This window comes from Mustelus asterias, chromosome 12, assembly GCF_964213995.1.
Source record: "Mustelus asterias chromosome 12, sMusAst1.hap1.1, whole genome shotgun sequence".
Taxonomy (NCBI): domain Eukaryota; kingdom Metazoa; phylum Chordata; class Chondrichthyes; order Carcharhiniformes; family Triakidae; genus Mustelus; species Mustelus asterias.
Window position 1 is genome coordinate 28374715 of NC_135812.1, and position 10431 is coordinate 28385145.

The 10431-nt window shown below is 44.4% G+C and overlaps 1 protein-coding gene across 1 annotated transcript; it reads right to left on the reverse strand.

Annotated features, from left to right (window-relative positions):
• Positions 1-9226: 9226 nt before the first annotated feature.
• On the reverse strand, positions 9227-10207 carry LOC144501880 (sphingosine 1-phosphate receptor 2-like). The gene has a single exon (XM_078225921.1). The coding sequence runs from the start codon at positions 10205-10207 to the stop codon at positions 9227-9229; it is 981 nt and encodes a 326-aa protein (XP_078082047.1).
• Between the last annotated feature and the right edge of the window lie 224 nt (positions 10208-10431).

Sequence of the window (10431 nt, forward strand, 5' to 3'; positions counted from 1 at the left end):
TGTTGGACCCTTGGAGGACGAGAGGGGGGATTTAATAGTGTGAAATGAGGAAATGGCTGAAACTTTAAATAAATTTTTTGTGTCGGTCTTCACGGTGGAAGACACAATTAGTTTACCGAATATTAACGATAGAGGGTTGGTAGGAGGAGAGGTACTCGATACAATTAATGTTACCAGGGAGGCAGTGCTTGGTAGACTGACGGGACTGAAGGTGGACAAGTCCCCGGGCCCAGATGGAATGCATCCCAGGGTACTGAAAGAAATGTCAGAGGTAATAGCGGATGCGTTAGTGGTTATTTATTAAAATTCGTTGGATTCTGGGGTAGTGCCGGCGGATTGGAAAACGGCTAATGTTACGCCGCTGTTTAAAAAAGGAAATAGACAAAAGGCGGGTAACTACAGGCTGGTTAGCTTAACGTCTGTAGTTGGGAAAATGCTGGAATCCATCATTTAAAGAAGAGCAGGCCATCTGGATAAGAATGGTTCGATTAAGCAGACGCAGCATGGATTCATGAGGGGAAAGTCGTGCTTGACGAACTTGTTGGATTTTTATGAAGATGTGACTAGTGCGGTTGATGGAGGGGAACCGGTGGATGCGGTGTTTTTGGATTTCCAAAAGGCGTTTGATAAAATGCCTCACAAAAGGTTGCTGAAGAAGATTGGGTCACACGGAGTTGGGGTTAGGGTGTTAGCGTGGATTGGGGATTGGCTATCCGACAGGAAGCAGAGAGTCGGAATAAATGGGTGCTTTTCTGGTTGGCAGATGGTAACTAGTGGCGTGCCGCAGGGATCGGTACTGGGGCCTCAACTATTTACCATTTATATAGACGATCTGGAGGAGGGGACTGAGTGTAGGGTAACAAAGTTTGCAGACGACACAAAGATAAGTGGAAAAGTGAATCGTGTGGAGGGCGTAGAAGGTCTGCAGAGAGATTTGGACAGGCTGAGTGAGTGGGCGAGGATCTGGCAGATGGAGTATAACGTTGACAAATGTGAGGTTATTCACTTTGGAAGAAATAATAGCAAATTGGATTATTATCTAAATGGAAAGAAATTACAACATGCTGCTGTGCAGAGGGACCTGGGGGTCCTTGTGCATGAGATGCAAAAACCCAGTCTGCAGGTGCAACAGGTGATCAAGAAGGCAAATGGGATGTTGGCCTATATCGCAAGGGGGATAGAATATAAAAGCAGAGATGTCTTGCTGCATCTGTACAGGGCATTGGTGAGGCCGCAGCTGGAATACTGTGTGCAGTATTGGTCCCTTTATTTGCAGAAGGATATATTGGCCTTGGAGGGAGTGCAGAGAAGGTTCACCAGGTTGATACCAGAGATGAGGGGTGTTGATTATGAGGAGAGACTGAGCAGATTGGGTTTGTATTCATTGGAATTTAGAAGGCTGAGGGGGGATCTTATAGAGACCTATAAGATAATGAAGGGGCTGGATAGGGTAGAGGTGGAGAGATTCTTTCCACTTAGAAAGGAAACGAGAACTAGAGGGCACAGCCTCAAAATAAAGGGGGGTCAGTTTAGGACAGAGTTGAGGAGGAACTTCTTCTCTCAGAGGGTGGTGAATCTCTGGAATTCTCTGCCCACTGAAGTGGTGGAGGCTACCTCGTTGAATATGTTTAAATCATGGATAGATGGATTCCTGATCGGTAAGGGAATTAGGGGTTATAGGGATCAGGCGGGTAAGTGGAACTGATCCACTTCAGATCAGCCATGATCTTATTGAATGGCGGGGCAGGCTCGAGGGGCTAGATGGCCTACTCCTGCTCCTATTTCTTATGTTCTTAAATGACATTTTCAGCATAATATTTAATGATCACATCTTGATTCCAAAACATCTTTATCTCACAAAATTCTATTTACGCTTTATCTATAAACTGTTTTGGAGTTGGCGTAACATTTGCAACTCTTTAACAATGTTTGAGAGGTTGCTATTTGATTTAACTAATTGCTAAATATTTTAGTTGCCAAATGTCTATAATAACTGAGAACACTTAAATCCCTTTTATGTAATCTTTGTTCCAAAGCATGAACACATTGATTCGATTTTTCAAGTGTTATTTTTTTAATGATAAAAGCAGCTGCATTAAATGTGCCATGTCATCTTTGAACCTTTAATCAAATATCCATAATTTGGGGAGAATTTTTAAATGTAGGGCAGTGGAAGTCATTGAAAAACAAATAGTTTTATGACGGTTTTCCTTAGTAACATCGTGTTATCGTGTTGCCTTTGATGAGTAATTTCCTGAAAGCTAATGGCATCATGTGGCTTTATCTAAAGATGAAAAATGTTTTACAGATGTGACCTAGCTCTAAATTAGTATGCAAATTTTGTTTTGCTGATCTGTCTTCACTGTATTTAAGTTGCAACGGCTGATTTTTGATCAAGGTGCTGTCTGCATATAGAACGCCGTGTGTATTTGGGCTGCATATTTATATAAGGACCTTTGCTTTTCTCTTTTCTTTCCAGTAAAATTGTGATGTGTACTTAATTAACATTCAAATAAACATAACATCTACAAAGGACATGAATGCCTAACCTTCACTCATCATTGGAAATGATATAATGTTGTGTAAGTTGTGCATCCTAGTTATTAATGTAATGTTAGGGACCACCGCCCTCCTCCCAAATTAAAAGTTCAGATTTTGACTCAGTAAGGTGATTTTCAAGTTACTGAACTGTGAAGGGGGCCTGAAGCATCTCTCTCTTTTTTTTACAGACAATCAGAGTTATTTGCCACCCATAAGTATGATTAATTTCAATGAATCCTCTTTTAAAATAAAATATCTCCTTTAGAAAACTTTGGAACATGGGAGTTGTTTGACCATGATGTATACTTTAATGTCAATAAGGAATTTTTAAGAGAGAATTTTGTGAGAGTTATGGCCCTTTGCATCAAGACAGCATTTGATTAAGTGTGGTATGAAGAAGCCCTAGCCAAACTGGAGATAGTGGAAACTGGGGGAATCATACCCGGCACAAAGGAAGATAGTTGCGGTTGTTGGAGGTCAATCATCTCAGTACCAGGACATCACTGCAGGGGTTCCTCAGGGTAATGTCCTAGGCTCAACCGTCTTCAACTGCTTCATCAATGGCTTTCCTTCCATCATAAGGTCAAAAGTGAGGATGTTCACAGATGATTGCACAATATTCAGCATTGCCTGCGACTTCTCATAGAAGAAACCCTACAGTACAGAAAGAGGCCATTCGGCCCATCGAGTCTGCACCGACCACAATCCCACCCAGGCCCTACCCCCATATCCCTACATATTTTACCTGCTAATCCCTCTAATCTACGCATCCCAGGACACTAAGGGGCAATTTTAGCATGGCCAATCAACCTAACCCGCACATCTTTTGGACTGTGGGAGGAAACCGGAGCACCCGGAGGAAACCCACGCAGACACGAGGAGAATGTGCAAACTCCACACAGACAGTGACCCAAGCCGGGAATCGAACCCAGGTCCCTGGAGCTGTGAAGCAGCAGTGCTAACCACTGTGCTACCGTGCCGCCCTTCTCAGATACTGAAGCAGCCCATGTCCAAATGCAACAAGACCTGGACAATATTCAGGATTGAGCTGACAAATGGCAAGTAAGACTCATGCCGTACAAATGCTAGGCAATGACCATCTTCAACAAGAGATAATTTAACCGTCACCCCTTGACATTCAATGGCATTCCCATTGCTGACTCACCTGTTATCAACATCCCAGGGGTTACCATTGACCAGAAACAGAACTGGGCTAGCCATCTAAATGCTGTGGCTACAAGAGCAGCTCAGAGACTAGGAATCCTGCAGTGGATAACTCACCCACAGACTCCTGAAAGCCTGTCCACAATTGGCAAGGCACAAGGCAGGAGTGTAATAGAATACTCTCCACTCGCCTGGATAGGTGCAACTCCAACAATACTCAAGAAGCTTGACGTCATCCAGGACAAAGCAGCCTCGCTTGATTGCCATCTCATCCACAAACATCCATTCCCTCCGCCACCGATGCTCAGTAGCAGCAGTGTGTACTTTTTACAAATGCACTGCAGGAACTCACAAAGACTTCTTAGACAGCAGCTTCCAAACCCATGACCACCACTGTCTAGAAGACCATGAGCAGAAAATGCATGGGAACCCACTAACTGGAGGTTCCCACTCAAGCCACACATCGTCCTGACTTGGAAACATATCACTGTTCCTTCACTGTTGCTGGGTCAAAATCCTGGAACTCCCTCCTAACAGTACACATGGCTGTATCTCCACCACATGGATTGCGGTGGTTCAAGAAGGCAGCTCATGACCACCTCCTCAATGGCAATTACAGATAGACAATAAATGCTGGCCTAGCCAGCAATGCCCACAGCTCACAAATGAATAAAACAAAATTCAGCTGTCAGTTTGCTACTTGTCACCATGTTAACCTCTAATTTCACCCACGGACCAAACATATACTGAAATGTTCAAAAAGGACTTTTTAAAGACAGGAAAAGACAGTGATGTCAGGAAAATAAGAGTTTTAAGATTCTTTCTTTTGTAATTATCACTGCCATATTCTCATATACTGGAAACAAGCGTGTGGGAGTGTGACTGCTTTAATTGGATCAGAGACAGAAAGACTACAAAAGTCAAATAACAATGAGAAGGGTGTGAAGACAGTTGGTTTGATATGGTGATGAACTGAGGAACCAGGAGAAATTGAATAAAAATTTACATAAGGCAACAAAAGATGTGGCTTGAAGATGGCTGTTGTATTTCAAAGGGGAACATATGCAAATTGGAAACTTGTTGGTAGATGATGCAAAGATAGTGTAAGTTTACTTTAAAAATATAATATCCATTAAGTTAAAATGGGGAGTTGATCAATTCTGAGAAAAGGGAACTTTTAAAGGATTATAGGAAACAATAGATTTAATAAACCAATGAAAACTGTTTGTGGGTGGCAGGTGATGAGATCTTAAAGAAGACACGGTCGTAACTGACTAGATTTGAAAGATGTATTGTGGAAAAGGCTCATACCTGGAGAACAAGTTTGCTGTCACCCTCAGAGACCAAGATTTAAAATCCCTTGATTGGCTTGGAATTGGTGAATTTAAAGTTTGTGTGGAGTTTGTACATTCTCTCCATGTCTGCATGTGGTTTCCTTTGGGTGCTCCGGTTTCCTCCCACAATCCAAAGATGTGCTGGTTAGGTTGATTAGCCATGCTAAATTGCCCCTTAGTGTCAGGGGGGGATTAGCAGGGTAAATAAGTGGGGTTATGGGGATAGGGCCTGTTGGGATTGTCATTGGTGCATGCTCAATGGGCCAAATGGCCTCCTTCTGCACTGTCAGGAATCTATGAAGAGTGAGGAGAATACGGAACTCAGGAGTGGTATTGTGAGATACCACTCACAAGTGGGAGACTACAAAATGGCTTTGGCAATTGCTGAGACTTTTCTGGGTGTAGAATATATAACTGTGGGTGGTTTACAAAAGATGAATAAAGGTAAGTTAACTGAATTGATGCATAATTAGAATTATCTGCAGGGGTAAGGAAATCAGACATAACTGAAGGAATAGCACAGCATTTGAAGTTGGAAGAAATACCCTACAGATCCAATTCCACAAAGGGTGAGGCACTTGAATCAACTAAGATTCAGTTACAAATGAAAAAAAAATTGAATTTGAAGAAGAAAGAAAACAAAGAGGAAGAGACGATAGAGACAGAGATAGAGAAAGGGAGGAAAGAGACTAAGCATTTTAGAGAGAACAGTCAGAAAGGGCAGAAGAAAAGGCAAGAGACCGAGACAAAAGAAGACAGGAAAGGGAACTGGAGCAGGTTAAGTTAGAAAAAGAAGAACAAGAAAAGAAGAGAGACAAATAATTCCAGCTTAAAAGGACGATAATTAAAGGAGAGGTACCAGAAGGTCGAGAGGAACTTATTTCTAGATCAGAACCCAGTGGAGAGATGTTTAAATTTGTACAATCTCTTCTAAAGGGAGGAGATGTGGAAGCATCCTTTATCTCATTTGATAAGATAGCTAAACAGGTAAAATGGCCAAATGAAATCTGGACATTGCTCCTACAGAGTAAATTGGTAGGTAGAACTCATGAGGTATGTGCATCACTGTCAGAAGGAGTATCTGGGAATACAATACTGTAAGAAAGGCTGTTCCGAGTGCATGTGAGTTGGTTCTGGAGGTGTATAGACAGCAATTTTGAAATGTAAGAAAACAGCCTGGACAGACTTATATTGAGTTTAATAGAGTGAAACAAAGTAATATCACTGGTGGAAAGGGCACTAAAAATAGAGGTAACTAATAGAGGAGTAGACCAGAATTGCAGCACTCAAATTAATTTATTAAGTACACAAATTTGCCAATGCAATTCCCATTACAACAGTGATTTGAAAAATGAGTATAATAATCACAATGAGTTTTGAAATGCACAGTGAAAATCTATATAGTTCTCAAGATTAATATCGTCAAGCACCAATTGATCTTTAACTAATAGAACATAATGGCATCTAATAGTTGATATGGAAACAGGGGTTTGGTAACAACAAACTGCTAGTGCTCTGAATTACAGCATAACAGAGAAGAGAAAACAGCCAGACAAGTTAATTCAACCGATTGAATATCAAATATTGGGTAAAGACTGCAAAATCTTCACCACGGATAATTCAGCTATGCCTAGTGCATTTTGGTTGCAAAGTGCAAACTGCTTTGTACAAGAGACTAGAGCTGCCATATACCAATCACTGACAGTATAACCATGTACCAATCACTCACACTATAACCATATACCAATCACTCAACTAAAAAAAAATCTGGAATTCAGAATCTGCTGGTGACCATGAAACCATTGTCGATTGTCAGAAAAACCCATCTGGTTCACTAATCTCCTTTAGGGAATGGAAATCTGCTGTCCTTATCTGGTCTGGCCTACATGTGACTCCAGACCCATAGCAGTGTGGTTGACTCTCAACTGCCTGCCCAGGGTAACTAGGGATGGGCTATAAATGCTGGCTAGCCAGCGACGCCCATGTCCCACGAATGAATAAAAGAAAATTCACACTTATACCAATATACCAATCACTGACTGTACAATTTTCAGATACAATCCTTCACCCATGTATACTCTCATGTCAGACGTTCCTGGATAATTTTTGACCATTGAGAAATGTCCTTCACTTCAGGTAGATTGCAGACAGGATAAACTAGGAGCGAAGTTATAGGGCGGAATTTTACAAGAAAAATTCTAAGTGTCCAACTAGCGTGCAAATGGGAAAGCTGTCAGGCCTCTGTGGTTACAGCCGTCCTCAACGACCCCCCCCCGCCCCCCCAAAACTAGTGTGGAGGCCCATGGCCAATCGCAAGCCCCACACCACCACAGCCACCTGAAAATGTAGCCTTGCCACCTCCCTGCCACCCAGGCGATTCACTTCCTCCCCCCACTAATCACAGCCAGAGCGATAGTGGGCCTCCCCTCCTGCCCTCCACCAATCACAGGCAGAGGGGCGGCGGGCACCCTCAACCGATCACAAGCAGAGTGGCAGTGGGCCCCCCTTCCCTCCCTCCACTGATCACAGGCAGAGCGGCAGCAGCCCCCTTCCTCCCTCCCCCACTAATCACAGCTGCAGATTGCACAGCGGGCCCCACTCCCTGGCTCAGCCTGGCCCCGCCCCTTGTAGGCCCTGCCCCTGTAGGCCCTGCCAACTCCAGGCCCCATCCCACATAGGCCCCACTCGCTTCACATCCCACCCCTGGCACTGCCTGGTGGACAGTGCCTTGGTTCCTGGTGGGCATTGTCAAGGCTAGCATGGCCAGGGTGGCACTGCCCAAGGGGCAACCCCTTGCTTTCAGCCTCCCCAAGGGCCTTAATGGCCTCCTGTTCAACTAGCAAGGGCAACATGACTATTCCCCATATATGGGAAGCAGGTGCTTTCCTCAGCTGGAGAGAACCTCTCCCCGTGAGTCTGCAAAGGCAAGTGAGCCTTTGACAATTGACCAGGCTCACTAAAGACATGTAAATCAACATTTCCATAAATTTAAATAATTTATTCAGCCTCTCGCTGGAAATCCGGTCCCAGTAAGATTGTGAGAGGCTGAGAAAGCGGGCGTGATCCTGATTTCTTGACTCTTGCGCTATTTTACTGGCTTGTTCCACCCATCGATGGGCGGGGTCAACCAGTAAAATCGCAGCCACAGTGTGGGTATATACATAAACAGATTCAATGGAAAATGTGGGGGTGGAGGTGGGGGATAGTTCACAACTGCACAACAATAAAGGCAAAAAACTGTGGATGCTGGAATCTGAAACAAAAACAGAAAATGCTGGGTAATCTCAGCAGGTCTGATAACGTCTGTGGAGAGAGGACAGAGCTAATGTTTCGAGTCTGGATGATTCTTCGTCAGAGCTGTAAAAGGGGGACTGTTTTAAGATTTGGGGATTTGGATTATCTAGCTGAGCTAACCTGTGGATTCTTTGTTTATTGGAACCAGGTTAATTACTGTTCGTACATCCTCCGCTGTCAGTAGAAACCAGCCATAATAGATACAATAGTAAAAGTACTGTGGATGCTGGAAATCTGAAATAAAACAGAAAATGGTGGAAGTACAGTACCAGCCCAGTAATATCTACATGTGAAGAGAGGAGTTAAAGTTTGAGGTTGATGCTATTCCAGCCATATTGAGTATAGTGTAATTTGTCGCTGTCCACTGGTGCTGAAATGTAGTCATGATGTGGAGATGCCGGCGTTGGACTGGGGTAAACACAGTAAGAAGTTTAACAACACCAGGTTAAAGTCCAACTAATAAACCTGTTGGACTTTAACCTGGTGTAGTTAAACTTCTTGCTGAAATGTAGCCTGGGTTGCTTCCAATGCGTTTTTTAAAGTTTATTTATTAATGTCACCACCGAGTAGGCTTACATTAACACTGCAATGAAGTTACTGTGAAAATCACCTAGTCGCCACACTCCGTGTGTGGGTAGACTGAGAGAGAATTTAGCATGACCAATGCACCTAACCAGCACGTCTTTCAGACTGTGGGAGGAAACTGGAGCACCCGGAGGAAACCCACACAGACACGGGGAGGACGTGCAGACTCCGCACAGACCCAAGCCGGGAATTGAACCCGGGTCCCTGGCGCAGTGAGGCAGCAGTGCTAACCACTGTGCTATCGTGCTGCCCCCTTTACATCTCTCTTCTTTTTCTCCACATTCAGATAAGGGGTACATGCAGGAAATTCAGGGATTATTTGCTGTTTGGATGTGGACCTTGTTGTTAAAAGGACATCGGCAGGAACCGATGGCGTTTCCCAAGCCCTTTAATTTGTGGGTATAGACTATGGGATTAACTAAAGAGTTTAGCGTTATCATTATCGCGGTGAAGTTTCTGAAAACATAGATGTGGATATGAAGGTCTCTGAGGGGAGAGTGATCGAATGCATCCCAGAGAACGCCGGAGAAGAATGGGGCATAGGAGACAACAGTCATTACCCAAATAGTCACACTTATCTTTGCTACATGTGCTTCGGCCAGTCTGTAACTGTTACTATCATGTCCTTGTGTTGCAATGATGCACTTCTGTCTCTTTAGAATGACAATGATGGCAATGTAAGTGAACATTAAGCAAGAGAAAGTCACCACACAGTTAGGGATGGTAATAAAGATCAAGTAATCGAGGCACAGAGGCCGGTAGAGAGCAGAAGATGCTCCGTCTCCTTTGCCCAAGCAATTCCAACCCATCAGAGGCAGTCCACCAAAGATGCCGGCCAGAAACCAGCTGGCCCCAGCTGCCAGCCAGGTCTGGCAATGGGAGATGCGGTATCTGGGTCTCAAACAGTCAGCCACTGTGAGGTATCGCTCAACGCCAATGCTCATCAGGTTGTAGACGGTCGAGAGGATGGAGATGGCGAGGATGGCGTAGGCATGCAGCAGCTCCGGCGAGCCGTACACCGTGTCCTCCGGCTCGGCGAGGAAGAGCAGCGCGATCCAAAAGGAAGAGGAGCTGGAGAGGAGGTCGGACAAGGCCAGGCTGCCAAAGAGGATGAAGATGGGTTTGTGCTGGTGCCTTGCAGAGACGATGGCGAGGATCACCGCACTGTTGCAGATGATGGAAATGACATTGATGACCAACTGCGGGATTGCCAGCGACAGAACTAAGCTGGAGCTCCAAGTGACAGAGTTGTTGGGGTGTCCCAGAGAGCCGTTTGACACGCGGTTCATCTTGTTGAATGTGCAGGGGGGGTGTCCCCGAATATAAATCCAGATTAAAATCAAACAGGTATCCTCTCTGCAAACTTCACCGCGAAGGTTTAGTGGACAAACGCTCCCAGTTCCTGGTCGGTCTGACGCTGTTATAGAGTAGAAGTGCCCTCACTCGGTTTCCTTCCCAGTGGGACAGATTCAATAATCGCCTTATCTTTATGTAGACGGAGGAGGCTAAATAT